The sequence below is a fragment of the Rhinatrema bivittatum genome, chromosome 11 (assembly GCF_901001135.1).
Source record: "Rhinatrema bivittatum chromosome 11, aRhiBiv1.1, whole genome shotgun sequence".
In the NCBI taxonomy this organism is placed as follows: domain Eukaryota; kingdom Metazoa; phylum Chordata; class Amphibia; order Gymnophiona; family Rhinatrematidae; genus Rhinatrema; species Rhinatrema bivittatum.
In genome coordinates, this window is record NC_042625.1 from 96,001,718 (window position 1) to 96,021,530 (window position 19,813).

The window sequence follows — 19,813 nt, forward strand, 5'->3', positions numbered from 1 at the left end:
CAATGTTTGGATACTTGCCAGGTACTTGTGACTTGGATTGGCCACTGTTGGAGACCCCAGGATGCTGGGCTTGATGGACCCGTGGTCTGACCCAGTGTGGCATGTTCTGATGTTCTTATGTAAGGTCATTATAAAAGGTGGGGGGGGGGGGGGGGGGGGAGAAGAGGCTTCCTTTATCTCCAAAACTAATGAAAAGAGAGGAAGCAAAATATATTTGGACAAAACAGACTGGTGACAAATATCGCTCAAAAGAGGAAGCCTGAGAGCCAGGAAAGAGGCACCTGGAGCCGCTGAAGGCTGTTAGTGCAGTGCTTGGCTTGGAAGTGAAGCAGTGCAGCTTTCACTAAACTCATCACTTTGTTATTCCATAAAAGTTATTGGTTTTCACAATTGCTCTCTGCCTCAATGTGTCTGCTGTAACTGCTCACTTCTCAGCTCGCTCCCTGGACAATTCACACCTATTAAAGAGATTCGGATTTGTATGGTTTCAATGGTTTTCTGAAAATGTCTTCTTGGACAAAAAAAAAAAAAATCTTTTAGCTCATGTTACTCTGAGCGAGCGAGCGAGGAGCAGGAATTCTCTCACCTAAAAAACAGGCAGAGTAGTCTTCTGTTCAAAAATGTAAAATGAGTTGTTCATGGGAGGGGTTCTCTTTTCCTCTGTGATTCCGATATAATTATTTATGAACACAGCACTGAGAAACAAATTAAGCAAGAGGAGACAGCACTGAAGGGTGGCGACTTCAAACCGGAACATGCTGGGCTCATCTCAAAATAAAGGACTGGATCACTGCCCCAGAATCCCAGTCTCCCCTCCTTGTGGCGACGTCAAACCGGAACATGCTGGGCTCATCTCAAAATAAAGGACTGGATCACTGCCCCAGAATCCCAGTCTCTCCTCCTTGGTGTCTGCTTCTCTGAATGTTTCTGGTTACTTGATTTACCGATTCCTGATCCAATCTGCTCATGTCATTCCACTTTACGGGTGCGCAGAGAACCAGGTTCAGAACCCTAAATTTTAGACTGATCCAAAATAGTTACAAACTGTGGAGTGGCAGCTCACCAGTTCACTGCCAAAAAGTCCACGTCCTAAGGGAAAGGCTGAGTCATTCCTGCTTTTACCCCCTTCTAATTCCTCTAGAAAGATGGGCACATATTTACATTTAATATTCATATTCCACCAATTCAAACCCTGTGTACTTGGTGGATTACACTGTTAAAAAAAAAAAACCATACAATAACAGTAGATTAAATGGAAAGACAAACAATCATCAAAAAAGCAATGATGACAGACATCAAGTGATTAAATCAACAAGGTCGAAAATTCAACGGGTCAGGCAAAGGCCATAAACAAACACTTGGAAAAGGAGAGTCCACAGGACGACTCCAAATCAAGTCAAGCACAGGCGAAGACCTGCAGTGTTAAATACTGATGCAACATCTAAAAAAAAACCCATCAGGTAAGCCCTACCTTATCCAAAATCTGAGAATCCAATGTAGAGAGAAAAAGGGTCTCAATACCGAAAGCCTTCCAGAACCCATATTGGTAGGGGACCAGAGCCTGATTTTCGTCGATAAAATCCTGCATTTGTACTAAAACAGATTGTTCACTGAATTTCCCTATGTAAGGAAGGCTAGCGATAGGATAATAGTTACTGAAACCAGCAGAATCCCAAGTGGGTCTTTCAACACCTGGCAAACAATTGTCCTTTAAAGGGAGGATGAAAAAAAGGTTTCCTCACACAAGGCGTTAAAACATCTGCTAATGCGTCTCACCAACCAAGTTGGGCAAGGAGCGGCAGAGGTGATGGCTCGCCACAAAGAAACGAAACAGAAATGTTGTGGAGCTTTCCATTTTCTTTCCAAAGAAAGCCCATCCCTACTCGCTGGACACTAACCTAGACCCGCACATGGTCACAGATGTCTGTTCACAGTCTCACACACACAGCAACTTAATAACACAAGAGTACAAGAAGTCAGGAGCTGACATCAAGTTAAGTCAACAAAATAGTACCACAAAGAAAGGTAAAAGAATTGCCTCTTCAAATTCAAGAAGCATAAAAATAGAGACAAGCAGAGACACATATATGACACAGCCAACAACAAAAAACAGCCAAACTTGGCAACGTGCCTCATAGGGATTACTCATGATGAGGAAAGATAAAAATCCCCAAGGTTCTCCCCAAGCAGCGACCCCAATGGGATCAACCTTCGAGCTGCAAGTGGCAGTCGCTTTTATAATGACCCAGCATCCGTGGGCAGAGCTAGATGCAAGGGGGGGGGGGCGGGGGGGACAAGGCTGGAGCTTGTTGTCATCCTTACTGGTATACAGCCGAGGAAAAGGCACCCACTCATTAGAATAGCCAAGCCGGATAGGACCAAAGCATCCTTTCTCTGACTGTTAATGACAACCGACTTCTAAGTGCTCCTTGTGGTTATGAGAGTGTATCGCAACCTGGCCCCACCCACCGCTTAAGTGCTCCTTGTAGTTATGAGAGTGTATCGCAACCTGGACCCACCCACCGCTTAAGTGCTCCTTGTAGTTATGAGAGTGTATCGCAACCTGGACCCACCCACCGCTTAAGTGCTCCTTGTAGTTATGAGAGAGTATCGCAACCTGGCCCCACCCACCGCATGTGCTCCTTGTAGTTATGAGAGTGTATCGCAACCTGGCCCCACCCACCGCTTAAGTGCTCCTTGTAGTTATGAGAGAGTATCGCAACCTGGCCCCACCCACTGCTTAAGTGCTCCTTGTAGTTATGAGAGAGTATCGCAACCTGGCCCCACCCACCGCTTAAGTGCTCCTTGTAGTTATGAGAGTGTATCGCAACCTGGACCCACCCACCGCTTAAGTGCTCCTTGTAGTTATGAGAGAGTATCGCAACCTGGCCCCACCCACCGCTTAAGTGCTCCTTGTAGTTATGAGAGTGTATCGCAACCTGGCCCCCCCCACTGCTTAAGTGCTCCTTGTAGTTATGAGAGTGTATCGCAACCTGGCCCCACCCACCGCGTAAGTGCTCCTTGTAGTTATGAGAGTGTATCGCAACCTGGCCCCACCCACTGCTTAAGTGCTCCTTGTGATTATGAGAGTGTATCGCAACCTGGCCCCACCCACCGCTTAAGTGCTCCTTGTAGTTATGAGAGTGTATCGCAACCTGGCCCCACCCACTGCTTAAGTGCTCCTTGTGATTATGAGAGTGTATCGCAACCTGGACCCACCCACCGCTTAAGTGCTCCTTGTAGTTATGAGAGTGTATCGCAACCTGGCCCCCCCCACCGCTTAAGTGCTCCTTGTAGTTATGAGAGTGTATCGCAACCTGGCCCCACCCACCGCGTAAGTGCTCCTTGTAGTTATGAGAGTGTATCGCAACCTGGCCCCACCCACTGCTTAAGTGCTCCTTGTGATTATGAGAGTGTATCGCAACCCGGCCCCACCCACCGCTTAATGGTTATAAGAGCAGCAAACACTCATTCACAGGACAATGTCTGACAATGCCTGCTCCCAAGATACTCGGGGGAAGAACCCACCTGGGAAATGCTGGGGAGCAGCACTGCAAAGCAAGAAGGTCTGCAACTTTTAGGGAAACCCTGACCTCAGGCCAAGAAAAGGGCAAAAAATTGCCAACACCATTTCTTTGCTGTATTTCTGGGTTTCTGAGAATTCTTTCATTTCCTTTAGTCGTTAGTGCCAGTACTCATCCCCTCAAGGAGAGCAGGATTTTTGGCAACAAGCTGTAAAAACAGGAAAAGGCATGTTCTAGGATTATACTCAAATAATTACTAATCCATTTGATGTTATATATTATAACAAAATAGTAACCAACATGTATTTTATGTCAAGATACGTTGACTGAAGCATTTGTGCATGCAGGGTGCCTTAAACCCAGAATATAGATTTGCCTACACCTTGTCAGTGATGGAGAGTGTTTTCTTGTATGCTTTTTATGGGTATTACTTTGTGGCACTTAGTAGAGAAGCAGTTTAGACATGTTTAAACAAATAAATAAAAACTACAGAGTTCCAAAGATCTGGAAGTGCCAGGTTTCTGGGTGTCAGCATCCTTGAGACTTCTCTCAGTTTCACGTGGGACCTGAACAAATGGAGAATGTGTCTGCATGGAAATTCCTTTGCCGAGTCTCTTAGGAAACAGAGTTTCCAACTACATATTTGAGCTGCTCCTAGAGAACAGCCACAAGAACTGGGCAGGGTGTCGTTATTAGTCGGGGTGAAACAATTGTGTTTTGATTATGCATCTGGCACTCCATCACAGAAACGTCGCCACAGGCAATTGGAAAACAGTCAGAATGGTGAATTTGCCACTTTGCCATCGTTTGCACAGTCTCCTAAAGACAATTTGTTTTTGTTTAAATAGCACGACTGGAGGGACGAGTGGTGCCCTGCCAGCAGTGTGGCTATGAACAGTCTACCTCAGCCTCAGCCTGGCTTACAAGCCTGCAGGGCCTCCTCACCTGTTAAAGACACTGTCCTTTTACTGGGACGGGACCCTACTCCCGTATTCATGTGCTGTAATAATTATTATAATACACTGGATCTCTCCTGTTGTCCGATGTGTATACATAACAGTACATACCACAATCATTTTAATGCAAAACAGGGTATGCGGCCATCTCTGGGGTGCCTGTCATAGCAGCTTCATCAGCAAAAGGATATTACTATGAAGGGAAAAAAAATTCCTTACATCAACTCTGCTAGCCAAATTCTTTCATCAAACAAGTTTTAACACCTTCCTAAATTTTAACAGATCACCTTCTTCTCTCAAAATGGGAGGCAAATTATTCCATAGTTGGGGAATCATACCTGAGAAAGATTTTACCTTTAGGCGAGAATGTCAAAACAATTTAAGCTCTTGAACTCAGGTAATGACCTTTCAAGCATCTCAAGCTTCTGTTAGGCTTGTACCAAGTGAGACGATTGTTATGAACCAACTCCTTTTAGGGTTTTAAAGGCCAGAACCAAATTCCTAAACTTGCATCTGGCATCCATTGGGAACCAATGAAAATCCTGTGGACTAACATCGCACTGTCCTAGGAGAACACCTGTTACAGGTAAGCAACTCTGCTTTCTCCTAGGACAAGCAGGATGGTAATCCTCACATGTGGGTGATTAGCAAGCTACAGGCTGCTCCCGAACTCTATTAAATTCACAGGCACCAAACCTGGTGCCAACGGGCACAACTGCAATGCTGTGGAAAAACAGTGGGAGACAGCCTGCCCCAAAAAATGGGCCCTAGGCAGGAAGAGTTGGGTGTTTTTTCACTTAAAGAGGTTCCACAGGACAGCCTGACCAACGCTGCTGTCACTATGGCCATCTTTATCCAAACAGTAATGGGCAGTGAATGTGTGGAGAAAACTCCCCATTGCAACCCTGTATATCTCGGCTACAGGGACTGCATGTGAGTGGTCTATCAATGCCGCCATGGCCCTGCGCAGAACAGAAAAAAATACAATCTGCTAGCCAGTTGGACAATGTGTGCTTGGTCAGAGAGGTCAAGGGGGCCGCAGAACTAGCCTTTCAACATCAGAGATAGCACCCGGAGGTTGGGATGGCACAGCCTGCCCCTGTTCTGTGTGATCAGGTTGGGGGAGGACCCCAGACCGAGAGATCCTGAAGGATCGAGAACCAAATCTGTCTCGGCCACTGGGGAGGCGATGGGAATCATGGTTCCCCCGACCTGGTGGAGCTTCAGGAGAGTATTCAACGCCAGTGGAAGCGGAGGATATGCATACAGAAGGTCCTTGTCCCAATGGCGAGCAAAGGCCTTCCGGACTCCCTGTACAGAGAGCAAACAGGTGCTCACCTTGTTGTTGCACGGGGAGGCAAAAATGGTCCCCCTCCGGAATCCCCCATAGGTGAAAAATGTGATCCACCACTGTTTGATCCAGGGACCACCCATGGGCGTGGAACGCTCGTCTCAGCCAATCCGCCACTACATTCTCCAATCCGGCCAGGGATACGGCTGGGAGCAGGATTCCCTAGGATTGAGCCTGGCCCAAATCTGGACAACCTCCTGACAGAGGAGGAGTGATCTGGTACCTCTCTGTTGATGTACCACATCGCAACCTAATTGTCATTCTGGATCAGGACTGCTCGATTGGATAGGCGATCCTGAAATGCCCAGAGTGCATACCTGATGGCTTTTAGCTCCAGGAAGTTTCATACCAGTCCCTGCTGATGTAACGGATGGGTTCCACCGCTCCTGCCATTACAAGGGCAGAGAGCTCTGTCCAAAAGGACTTCCTGATGCGGGGTGTCCCACAACGAGCAGGGCCCTAACGTCAAGGGTACAGTCACGGGGCTTGGAGCCAGTCAAAACCAGGGCTTTGCTGGGGAGCCGGCTGAGTCCTCGGGGTCCGCTGCTGTCTAGAGCGACTCCTAGAACCTACTTGCGGCATACAAGCATGTGAGACCGGAGGATAATATTTCCTCTGGCGATAAAAGGACCTCCTGCCACTTTGATGCAAGGATTTCCTGATGGGAGGACAGAGGGTCCGAAGTACTGACAGAGAGATGCTGGAGGGTCTCCTGATGATCTTTTAATTGAGCCACCATCTCCAAACAGGTTCTCTCCAGTACAGGGCAGGTCTGCGAGCTTATCCTGGACTTCCAGATAGAAGTCTGATGCTCGGAGCCACACCATCCTACGAGCCCCAATGCCTGCTGCCGCCACTGTCTCAAATACCTCATTGGTGGAACGCACCTCGTGTTTGCCACACTCCATGCCTTGCTGGGCAAACACTTCATGGAAAGAAAGAGACTGAAGGGACCCCGCATGAATAGTGGCCTGCTGGGCATGCTCAGTGTGCCAGTTAAAGTTCTAGAAACTCTGACAAAAGTTTTCCATGCCGGGCTCCTTCTGATGATGTCACCCATGTGTGAGGGCTACCATCCTTCTTGTCCTAGGAGAAGGGATGCATTCACAGCACTGGAATGATGGGGGAAGGGAGGAGGCAGTCCTAGTCATTGCGCACTTGTGATGCCTAGTACCCGGATTTAGGGTCCATGCTTGTAGGATTCCAGGAGGAGTCCTAGCACATGGCCCTAGGACAAGGATTATTGCTGCAATGACTGGACTAAATCAAGTTAGGAAGGGATAGAAAATAGGGAAACGGTCCCTAGGTAGTTGCGAATGAGGGCTCATGGTATTGGATCCCAGTCCCGGGTCCAATTGAGCCCCAAACAAAAATATATAAAGGAAAGGTCCTCTTGAAAGATGGCAGAGCTGGGATTATAGCTGAAGTACAGGGAATTAAAGTGATTTTCCAAAGATAGTACAGGAGTTAGTAAAGGACAGGAGTGGTGGTGGGGGAGGGTTGAAGAGTGTTTAGAATGCATAAACATTAAATGTGAATTTAGTAAACTGCGTCTTTACATTTGGTCACATAAAAACAAGGAGCCACCGTGGCCCTAAACCTTATGTACAAGAATATTTAGATAATTCTTCTGCTGCCCCAGTAAAAGCTGTCACAATCTGCAAAGAATACTGTATATTTTGAGAGAGAGAAAATAATCTGAAAGCTTGAGGAAGGCTTCCAGGAGGTTTGGTAATGGATTGACTTTGTTTGCTGAAAATAAGACACCTAGTCAGCTCTCACTCATTGACAGGCAGACTCATTGATTTTAGCTTTAGTTTCATGCTGTCTCACACCTTACAGAAGATTTCCATGGAACTCTTAATGACTCACAGGTGCAAAGAGAACTCTGTTTTTCACACCTTCCACTCTACCCTTCTCCTCTCCCCAATTAAATGGACAAGCTTAAAGTGTTGGATAGTGCCAGAAAACCTATATTTCTCCTGCCTGTCTCCAATAGCATGAGAGTTGGTAAAATGGATTTATTTTCCTGGGTTTGGAATGAAAATGCTGGCAATCTGACACCATAATCCCAGAGGACTGTAAAGGTGAGACAATGGTAAAGAGCAGCTCTTCTGTTTCAGGTGCAATGGGAAGAGAGTGCACTAAGAGAGACCTTGTGACGTCCTATGCATAGCATTAAAAATTGTCATGTGTCATCATATTTCAGCAACTGGAAGAGATGACTTGGCAACCTCTGAACACCATTTATCATCCCAAGACAAGTATTGCCATTATCTTATATTTTTCCAAGAATATGGATGCTCGAAGTATCTAATCACAAAGTTAATCTCTTAACATTTAAAAAAATATAAAATTTAGATTAGCAAACATGCTTATGAATTGGTATCAGTGCAAAAGATACAAGGACGCATTTAACTCACTGGGAACTATGGCAGTACAGTAGGGTTGCCAACTTTTCCATAGACCAAGACTGGACACTTGAAGACCTGAGGGTGGGGTGGGGGAATGGTACCCCCTCGTTTGCATAAATTTTAGATCCTGCCAGTGAACTGCCTAAACAGTGTATCTACGTATCTACAGAACCACTGAAGCTGAGGGCTGTGCTGTACATCACCTTCTCTCCTTATGCTGACCAATCACAGTATGGGAAAGGAGAGAGGGATACAGCACAGCTCTCCTCCAATAGGCTCCAACCTGCCTTTCGCTTCCTCTAAGAGGCTCTACCTACAAACCCGGACATTTAGTTTCTGGTCGGTACTTCTGACTGGACACTGTACAGAATGCCTGAAAACCTGGCTGTCCGGTCCCAAACTGGAAGGTTGGCAACCCTACAGTACAGTAAGGACTGCACACAGAACTGGCATTAGGAGTATCTGTCTTAACCTGAGCAAGCCAATATTAGCTCCCAAAAGCTAGTCAAGAAATGTTAGTTGAGTAAAAAGGTATCACCTTAGAATTTTTGGTTTTGTTAACCTTTATTTCTGTCTTAACATGAGTGTGCAGCTTTGAACGTTGGCACAAGTTAGAGCTATTGATTTATCTCCTGAGATATCCTGGACATGACCAGTACTAGGAAGGGTGCTATATTGTTTTTCTTGAAATAAAGGATCCAAACTGAAGGAAAAGAATGTCTAAGTTTAAAATTTACCATTTTAAAATGCTCCAAAACCCTCTTATAGTAAAGCCCACCCTGCTTCTGGCGCCTGTGGAATCATTTTCTTTAGAAGGGAAGCTCATTTCCTGTATTGCTGGTGGCCTGGATGTGAATTCATTATATTTGGGCCTTGTTTTTTAAGTGCCCCGGTTCATGTTGGGTATGCAGTTACGTACACTGGAAGCATCTGTGAAAGACCAAGGGCAACTACAAATGTTCACATTTTAATTCCTCTGACCCCAGAGAGCAGCAAAAATGTCAGGTTGCCGGCATTTCAGTGCCGGTCCGGTTTCGTCCTTCGAGGCTCTGCAGCTGAAATCTTGGCTAGGGCCGTTCCCGCTACCGGCGCATTCTTCAGCCCGGAAATCCCGCTCTGCCCCTCCCATGCAAAGGACCCTGAGCTATGGCGATGTCACTGCCGAGTCACATCAACCCAGCACCTTCTTATTTTCCCAAATTCCCACCGCCCCTGCCCGCAGCTAAGGAGGGGAGCCAGAAGCGCACTTCCGCCCGCAAAGGAACTTCCGGTCCCGGGCACGGACCACACCTCCCGGCATGCACGCCGCGCCCCAGCTCTCGCGGCGCTGCAGGCGACGTCATCAGGTGGCGACGGCGCGCTGAGCCGGGTGAGGCAGCGCTTTCTGTCTGAGTGTGAGGAGCGGGAAGTCCCCGGCAGGCCCCAGAGAGCGAGAGCGAGCCAGACCCGGCCCCGCCATGGAGTACGTGATCGGGATCCAGGGCCCCGACTTCCTGCTGGTGTCGGCGGACACGGTCAGCGCCAGCAGCATCATCCAGATGAAGCACGGTGCGTGCGGGACGGGCCCCGCCGCTGGTGCTGCGGGGGAGAGGGGGCTCCCCCCCCCAGCGAGGCCGCCAGATGAGAGCTGATTGTCGGGCTAACCTGAGGCCTTTGGGGCCCTCCAGGCTCATGCGGCGGGCCCTTGCTTATTCAGCAGTTTTTAGCGATCTGAAAGTGAAAGTGGGGTTAGGGCTGTTGCTCCTGCCAATGCGCTCAGTAGATGGTTCCCTAAGGAAACTAATGTTGGCAGCTCATAAGATACTGGGTAACACCAAAGATCCATCGAGCCCCAGCTCAGCTGAACGAACCGGTCCAGTCCTGAATGTGCGCACTGTGTGTGCATGAATTTATAGCTCTAATTTTCACATTGATGCCCCTAAGAAAATCAGAACAATAAACCCATGCATGCAGTGGGGCAAAACCAGGAATGGATTAGCCTTTTGATTGACTTGGAGTGATATTGGATAACTTGAACTCCTGGCCCCCAAACTAAATTTTTGGAGAGAGCCCCACCCCAGTGGCTCCTTCCTGCGGAGTTGGGGGAGGGATTGCCCTCTAAAGTTGTGAGTCTTGGGAGGAGGTGGGAGGGTAATTGCCTTCAGACACCCAGCTTTTCTGTGTGTTTGGAGCAAGCCCCAAAACCCCTATGTCTTTAAAGGCAGGGCCATCTCATCCAGCTCCCTTAAATGCTTTTCAGTTCTTGGGCTGGTGGAAGAATGCTGATATTTGGGGCATTGGGTCGTAGTTTTGGACTTCACCACTTCCGGAGGAAGTGGTGAAGTCCAAAACTGTGAAGCACTTCAAAGGGGCATGGGATAAATATTGTGGATCCATCAGGTCCAGAGGACGCATATAAAGAGCAGGTAGTAAAATACTGCACGGAGCGGCAGTAGCCACAGAGGCATTCACGGAGCGGGATGCCAGTGGCCAGTGGTAGGTGTCCACCTTCATGGAGCGGAAGGATGTAGGGCTGTCATCTCCCAATTAAATAAAAAACAAAAACAAAAAACAAAACAGGGATGGGATCCATCAGGTCTAGAGGACACATATAAAGAGCAGGTAGTAAAATACTGCACGGAGCGGCAGTAGCCACAGAGGCATTCACGGAGCGGGATGCCAGTGGCCAGTGGTAGGTGTCCATATAAAGAGCAGGTAGTAAAATACTGCACAGAGCGGCAGTAGCCACAGAGGCATTCACGGAGCGGGATGCCAGTGGCCAGTGGTAGGTGTCCACCTTCACGGAGCGGAAGGATGGAGGGCTGTCATCTCCCAATTAAATAAATAATAAAAAAACCCAGGGATGGGATCCATCAGTTCTAGAGGACGCATATAAAGAGCAGGTAGTAAAACACTGCATGGAGCGGCAGTAGCCACAGAGGCATTAACGGAGCGGGATGCCAGTGGCCGGTGGTAGGTGTCCACCTTCACAGAGTAGAAGGATGAAGGGCATCCATCTCCCAATTAAAAAAAGAAAAGAAAAAAAGAAAAAAAAACAGGGATGGGTTCATGGGCTTATAGGTATTACCAATTATTAGGCTTTTCAATATTTGATGATAGTTAATGTGACTTTCAAGGCATTCTTCACTTTCGGTGCATGTCCGGCATGACTCCTTGCTTCAATGACAGGGGAAAAGAAAAACTGATACTTCACACATTTCCAGCATTGCCCTCTGCTTCATGGCAGAGAGCTATGCTGCCGCTTACCCAACTAATCAAACTTAATATTTCACTTGGAAGCAGCTCCAGCACTGCTCTCTACATTAATGGTGGGGGTGAAAAGGGAATTAGAACATAAGGTTACTAAGAGCCAAGAGAAACAGTTAAGTATGAGAACAAATGTGTGAAGCTTGCTGGGCAGACTGGATGGACCGGTTGGTCTTCTTCTGCCGTCATTTCTATGTTTCTATGTTTCTATGTATGATCAGAGCAGTGGCCTTTATGCCAGTGCCTAGCAATGCCACTGCAACCCTTTTCCACCCATAGCCCCTTACCTTGCTCTCCTTCCTTCCTCCTGAGATGCCTTCTGACTTGTTCCTCTTTCTCATCCCACTACAACCTTTTCCTAGGTCCCCTTTCAGGTCCTTCCTACCCTCTTCCCCCAGAGCACCAGCCTGAGCTCTCTCCTACCCTCCCTCACCCCAGTGGTACCTTCCTGGATCCTCTCTTTCCTGCCATTTCTAAGGTCTTTTCCTGGGTCAACCTCTCACCACTTTAGGGTCTGTCAGCAACAGCAATAGAAAATAGTCTGTGCAAAGCCTGGAAACTGGCATGACACTCGCAGGCCCTACAGCAGTTCTGTACCTCCCACAGATTTCTCTTGCAAAAGAAGTACATGTGAGAGGAGAGGGTGGACCAGTTCACAGGCTGTGCATTGACTTTATCTCTTATTGCTGTCGCAGGTGATAAGCTAATAAGGGTTGGCAGGCTGCCAAGTCCTCTTCATTCTTGGTTCCCCACTTTTCAGGGTCTGCTTGGGTTTATGCCATTGGTGCAACCTTGTATTGGTTGCTGTATTTATTCTAAGTGAAGTATTTTTTAGTTATCTAATATTACAATGTTATTCTGCTTAATATTACATGACTTATCTGTCTATAAGAAATAAATTACCATTTTTAACATGTCCAGTGCTTTTACTGGGATCACTAGGTGCAGAAGAAAACTGTATAATTTCCCCAAACTCGTAGGCTATAATTGTGACTTGAAAGCCTTCCAAATTAACTAACTATCCATGAAACGTGTGTGTGACCCAGTAAAATTAAGAACTGTGCATTACATCGTGTATTTCTCTCGTGCTTGGTGAATACCAGTTTATAAAATAAGAAATATAGTATTGATTTGTTCTGTCAGCTGCTGTGATTTTTCTGGTCAGAGCTGTTGGATCTCCTGCATGATGAAAGAACTGGCATTAGAACCCAGGAGTTATAGTTCCCAGTCCTGCACTTTGCTTTGCATGCCATGGATATCTCTCTCCTTTAATGTCACCTTTTGTAAATACAAGCCTGTGTGTTTCCTGGCCCAGAGCTGACTTTGACCATAGTAATGGAACCCTCAGTAGATCTTTGGCCTCATTCAGTCAGCTGATGTCTCTGCTTTTATATGTTAAATGTTGTGTGACTAGATATTTGGTCTTGCCCCTGCTCTTACACATGTTAACATTCACTTTCTTATATTTTTGTCTTAAAAGATTATGACAAAATGTTCAAGATGAGCGAGAAGATATTGCTACTGTGCGTAGGGGAGGCAGGAGACACTGTGCAGTTTGCGGAGTACATTCAGAAAAATGTACAGCTCTACAAGATGAGGAATGGTGGGTATAGTTGCTGTCATGGTATTGTGCCTGGCAGGCTGTATAACCTGCTGTGGAGGGGGAGGTAAACAATGGGAGCTCATCCACTCCCTCCCCTCGGGCCTGCTCTAATCATCTTAGTTTGAAATTGATCAGTATGTTTTGAGAAAGGGAGGCCCAATTAAATAGGCACGGCATTGTTTTGATAAGGTTCAGATGTGGCCGCTAGTTTCCGTTTTAGACCAGCAGTAAATGTGAATTGGCAAGGCCGGTTGAGCAGCAGCAGTTTCCCGTCCTAGAAAGTTTAATTACATGACTTCCTTTCATGCTGCATGCTGATGTATACATCGTAAATGGACACCATAGCGTTTCTGCTGAGTCGGAGTTTCCACACCAGCAAGCCAGGCTGCAGTGCCTAAGTGAGGGGGCCATGTATTGGCCTTCAATTATTCCATCGCAGCTTTGATCTGAGTGCATCTCTTTCTTACATCAGGATACGAGTTGTCTCCTTCTGCAGCCGCAAACTTCACCCGCAGGAACCTGGCAGATTACCTCCGGAGCCGGGTAAGTAGTCCTCTTCTCTTCTTCAGTTCCTTTTAGAGCAGCAGTGCACCAGAACATAGGTTCTTTCAGCAACTCAAAAAGCCTGACTTGATGTATTTGGAACTACAAGAAACACAGTAATCTGTAGTTTTTTGGGTTTTTTTTTCAATTCTTTATTTTACTTTTCTTAATTATAACAGGCAAATGGATACAATACATATAATATACTTATACATTTCCTGTGGAAACTAAATCTCAATCTTTACCCATATAATCAGATAATAGTAATATTTAAAGAAAAAGTGGACCGTTGGAAAATTAAACAGAGCGAGAATATAAGGTAAATATGGTTTCACACATAATACTAGGCAATAAGAGAAAACAACAATTTAAATAATTTTTTTGCTCTCAACCATTTTCTGCACTTTGGGGGTGTGAGTCCAGGAAAGCCTGTAATGCTGCAACTTCAAAATAAACATACTTTTGATCTTTAAACCAAATTTCACATTTGCAAGGGTATCTTAAAAGGAGTCTGGCACCCTTGGCCAGGGTGGCAGACTTCAATTTAAGAAACTCTTGTCTCCTTACCTGAGTTGGTCTAGATAGATCTGGATAAATCCAGATCTGTTGACCATGGAAATTTAACGATCTATTACGTAGAAATAAACGTAATATTGTATCTCTTTCTTGTGGAAATGTAAAGGAGACAAAAAGAGTTTCCCTAGAAGTTATAACAGTGTCTAAAGTAGTTTCTAAGACATCTGATATATCAATGGATTGCTCTGGTTGTTCTTCTCTTATAGAGGATTTTTTAAAGATATAATAAATTTTTGCAATAGTTGGTATCGCTTGTTCAGGTATCTTTAATACATGCAAAAAATATTCTTTAAGCATATCTTTAGGGGAAGTCAGTCTCAAATATGGAAAATTAAGCAATCTAATGTTGGAATATCTAAAGTTATTTTCCATGAGTTCTAATTTCCTTGCATTTGAGATTTCACTTTTAACCAAATGACTTTGTATATTTTCTACTTTACTTAAACGTTGTAATCTGTAGTTTTAAAGGTATTGATTGTTTTTGTAAAAGGTTTTCACTGGAAAACTCCATGAAAACCCAGCCCTTGTATGATTAAGATGGGTCGGAAGTCAGTTTTAACGCTGCGTGGATGTAAGAGCCCCTAAGGATATTCTGTTAGAATGCTCTGGGGAAAGAAGTTGATCTTTTTCATCCTATTCATAACACCCAAGGTTATTTGGCTAAATTTATTAATGACGGGCGGAGGAGAAAGTAACTTTTTGCCAGGTTCTGAAAATCTGCTAATGAACACCCTCGTCTCTTAAGCTTTATTTTAAGCAGCTTCTTAGCAGGCCACAGACGAATACTGGTTTAGGTAGACCGACTCAGAGAAAGCTCAGACTGTCATACAGGGCAGACTTTCAAGTCCAAATGTAATTTGGGTCAGTTTGCTTCTCTTCAAGATTATTTGTTACTTCAGGTCCAGGAATACACACACAGCCATCAGTAATTCACATAAACAGGTGACTTCTCACAGTTCAGAACTGCCTCAGTAGCCCTCTGCTTGCTGAGAATGGCTTTCTTGCTCGTAGTGATTCCTTTTCGAGGCCTGGCGACCCCCTCCAGTTCCTCCGGAAAGGGATCCCCAGTCCTAACATGAGCCTGAATTTACCGGAGCCGCCCAGTGGCTCGGAGGAAGGGCACCAGCGGAGCTCTACCCTTACAGCTCTTTATTGAACAGTGGGGTCTGTTCCTCCTCACATAAGATATGTTTGTAAATGCCAAAAGGAGAGCTGGAGAAAAGGGAAAGGACAATCCCAGTCTGTCAGGGCCGATCCCACAGATTGTTTCCTGGTTTTCCTCGAACACCACCTTGCTTAAAGATCTGAAGTCAGGTGAACCCTAACGACCATGCAGAGACTAAGAGGCACCACCTTACTGTTTAGGTACCAGAAAGTTAGATACTTTTTCTCAAGATTAAAAAAAAAAGGAATTACACTAGGATCGATAACCTCATGTGGTACAGTTGGCAGTTCAATTACGTTCTCTGAAGACCTATTAACCAAAAGTCCCAGTAACGGAAAAGAATTTCGGTCCCCGAGCTGTGTTCCATTATCTGGAAAAACTTCTGTTATCTGTAATTTGTGCACCGTGGAAATGTCCTGAACCAGGTTGTCAGCCCTATCTCCTGCCTTGTTCTTAGCTGTTCAAGGGCAGACACGGCCAGGCAGATCAGCAGCAATGCTCGTCACCTGCTACCAGCTTTTCTGGCAGTGATGGCAAACCCTTAAGCTCTGAATTTGGAGAATCAAAAGCAGGAGTGATTCAGCTAACAAAACCCTGCAGCTTTCTTTAGAAGGAATTCTGCTGCTGTTTTCTTCCACCCAGTTGTAGCTCCTTTATTCAGGTGATGGATCATGGTGTCGCTCTTTGGAAGTGCCTTGGTGTCGTCTTGCCATGCTTACAAGCCAGTGGCCTTTTTTCTACCCCTCTCTTGAGAGATTCTGGCAATGATGCTGAGAGTCCGTAGCATGTGCAATGCACAGCACCATCCCTCAGGGATCTCATTGACACTCCAGTTAGCAACCTTGAGGTCACAGCATCCACCTGCTGTCATCAAGCATCAAGCGGTTTGAAATCCTCACACGTGCAGTGGTTTGATAGCGACTTATAGGCAGCCCACACATGCAGCTTCCCGGCATTGTTTATTCTTTTGTTCTCAGAAAACTTATTCACTCTGAGCAGTTTCTTTTTTTTAACATAGGGGAATAAGTCCCATTATCTGGAATGACCTTGATCCAGATCATTCTGGATTAGAAATGCCAGGGTGTTATGTTCTGGTGACTAGCAGTGCTCTTAAAGGGGGCAATTTTGAAACTCCCGAGGGAGTTTCCCTTTGAAAATTTGGGACTGGGAGATGCGGGGAGTGACGTATCCATCGTCTTTGTGCCTACTGTACGTCAGATGCCAAGTACACGTGATGAACGCTGGGGATAAGCGGGTTTCAGAACGAAATCCCTGCATGTACTTTACCCTGGTCCTGCTGTGGAGATTTTAAGATTTTCTAATTTACTGAAGGCCCTGGTGATTCTTTACACAATTTTTTATTTTTTTTATTGAATTTTAAATAAAGAACATTGTTCAGAAATATTTCAGACTCTACTTACAGTATCAAGAAATAAAAAATATATTGAAATTTATGTTTACATTAGCACATAACCTGACTAAATAAAAAGAATATCGGGAGTCCAAAAATTATGAAAAGAGCAGACTCAAAAGACGTTTTTCAATAGTTTTCTGCACAGTTAAGCCCATGTTATACATTTTTACCAATCCCAAGCAGAGCCACATCAGGAATGAGAGTCCAGATATTTACATAATTGCTCTGGTTCTGTAAAGACGTATCTTGAATTTTGAAATATGATTGTACATTTAGCTGGAAACCTCAAATGAAGCCTTGTCCCTCTTGAGATAGCCTCGCTCCTCATTGTTAGGAATTTCTTTCTTCTTAGTTGAGTAACTTTTGTTATATCAGGGAATACCCGTATTTGTTGACCGTAGAAATCTTGGGCTTGGCTTCTAAATACCATCCTTAATACCGAATCTCTTTATGAGGAAAAGGTGAAGGTTACCAATAGTGGAGCATGAGAGTCTATTATTATTTCTTGAGACATTTCAAGGATTGCAGACAGGTTCATCCTGTTGCATATCATTCATAGGAATATAAAATATCCTAGATATCGCAGGAATAGCTTGCTCTGGAAATTTCAGGACATTCATTAAGTAACTTTTGAACAAATCCCGAGAAGATGCCATCTTTTGACTTCGGGAAATTTAATATTCTCAAATTAGATCTTCTAAGGTCATTCTCCAGATTTTCCAACTTCCTGCTGTATATACTTTCAGATTTAACCAAGTTATCATATTTCAACTTTAGTTTCTACTTCTTTCACTGATGTTTCAAGAGTATTCACCTTGTTCTCCAGACTCTGCATTTTATTCATATTTTCTTTAACCAGTAGTTAAATCTTTTATCGATTTGTCCATTGATAATAATACACCCCATACTTGTTCCAAGGTAATTTTAGTAGGTTTATAAGAGGTTGGTCACAAATTACCTTAATATCCAGCTCTCTTTTTCCTGGCTCTGCCGGGCCGTTCCCTCCATTGGTAGCGAGCTGCTCCTCTACCGTCGCACCCTTGGAGCTCTGGAACACTGAGCTCACCGAAGCTGATGGTCCTCCATCTAGGCTTCTCAAGGTCCTCTGAGGCTGATCTTTCCTTCCGCTCACTCCTCGGGTCCTCCGAATTCTCAGGGGATCCGTAAAGGGGTCTGGGAACTATTGGCGCACCGGGGCTGAGGGATGTTTCCTCTGCCTGAGGCGTCCGTGTCTGCTCGTCGCTGACTTTTCTCACGGCTCCTCCCTCCGCTGTGAAAGCATGGACCCCGCTAGCATAGATTCAATCGTCTGTTGTTGAAATCCGGGAACAGGCGTAGAGGTAACAGCCTCTCTGTTCCCTGTACATACCAGGATCAGTCCAGACTATGGGTTATGTCCCCCTTCCAGCAGGTGGAGTCAGAGCAAAAACTGAGAGGGCGGTCCCTGATGACTGATGCGCCCTCTGTAAACCTTCAGTATTTCTCTGACTCCAGCAGATTCGGGTTGCACCTTCAGTTCCCCAGAGGATAGGTTACAGAATTTCTTTATTCTTTGTTTTCCTCTAATTATTTCCTTGGATGGATCATAGTTATAAAGTTTGAAGAAAAAAAAAAAAAAAGCCTGTGTTCAGCTTCTCGGGAGACTTGCAGGCAGAACTTTGTTTTCAGTGACAGATCGGTCTTGTACATTCCATCTTATGTTGTTCTGTTGTTTTTGGGGTAAGTGTTTACTTATTTCTTACAGCCACGATTTCAGCTGCCTTAGGGGTGAATGTTGGTGGTCCAACCTCTCCCCCACGACCCCCTGCTGCCCTGAGATGCCGTTTCTTCCTCGGGGCAGCCTAACAGTTGCAGAGACGCGCCATTCCTCTGACTGAATGGGAGAGCAGGTCGTTTCTGACAAGAGGCAGCGCTGAATTTCTTGTTCCTGTGAGGAGCTGGGTGCAGGGGGAGGGGTGGTCCAGTCCCTTCCCTGTGGAGACCTCTGAGAAGCTCCATACCTCAGGTCTGTCATCAGAGAAGTAAAATCCCTCTGTCACTTTAACATCCCTGAGAAGCTCCATACCTCAGGTCTCTCGTCAGAGAAGTAAAATCCCTCTGTCACTTTAACATCCCTAAGAAGCTCCAAACCTCAGGTCTCTTGTCAGAGAAGTAAAATCCCTCTGTCACTTTAACATCCCTGAGAAGCCTCATACCTCAGGTCTCTCATCAGAGAAGTAAAATCCCTCTGTCACTTTAACATCCCTAAGAAGCTCCAAACCTCAGGTCTCTTGTCAGAGAAGTAAAATCCCTCTGTCACTTTAACATCCCTGAGAAGCTCCAAACCTCAGGTCTCTCGTCAGAGAAGTAAAATCCCTCTGTCACTTTAACATCCCTGAGAAGCTCCATACCTCAGGTCTCTCGTCAGAGAAGTAAAATCCCTCTGTCACTTTAACATCCCTGAGAAGCTCCATACCTCAGGTCTCTCGTCAGAGAAGTAAAATCCCTCTGTCACTTTAACATCCCTGAGAAGCTCCATACCTCAGGTCTCTCGTCAGAGAAGTAAAATCCCTCTGTCACTTTAACATCCCTGAGAAGCTCCATACCTCAGGTCTCTCGTCAGAGAAGTAAAATCCCTCTGTCACTTTAACATCCCTGAGAAGCTCCATACCTCAGGTCTCTCGTCAGAGAAGTAAAATCCCTCTGTCACTTTAACATCCCTGAGAAGCTCCATACCTCAGGTCTCTCATCAGAGAAATGAAAATCCCTCTGTCACTTTAACATCCCTGAGAAGCCTCATACCTCAGGTCTCTCGTCAGAGAAGTAAAATCCCTCTGTCACTTTAACATCCCTGAGAAGCTCCAAACCTCAGGTCTCTCATCAGAGAAGTAAAATCCCTCTGTCACTTTAACATCCCTGAGAAGCTCCAAACCTCAGGTCTCTCATCAGAGAAGTAAAATCCCTCTGTCACTTTAGGCTGCCTGGAGGGGAAAAGAAAAAAGAGGAAAGGTTTTTACTTTTTATTAATCAGAACCCTGTACA

General features: G+C 45.5%; 1 protein-coding gene across 1 annotated transcript in view; it reads left to right on the forward strand.

Moving 5' to 3' along the window:
* The first annotated feature begins 9,523 nt into the window (after positions 1 to 9,523).
* PSMB2 (proteasome subunit beta 2) overlaps positions 9,524 to 19,813 on the forward strand; it is a 32,384-nt gene continuing 22,094 nt past the window's right edge. Inside the window, exons 1-3 of the mRNA XM_029571434.1 lie at positions 9,524 to 9,793; positions 12,972 to 13,094; positions 13,567 to 13,637. Of these exons, the coding sequence (XP_029427294.1) occupies positions 9,703 to 9,793; positions 12,972 to 13,094; positions 13,567 to 13,637 (285 nt within the window). The 5' untranslated portion in view covers positions 9,524 to 9,702. The remainder of the gene's footprint in view (positions 9,794 to 12,971; positions 13,095 to 13,566; positions 13,638 to 19,813) is intronic.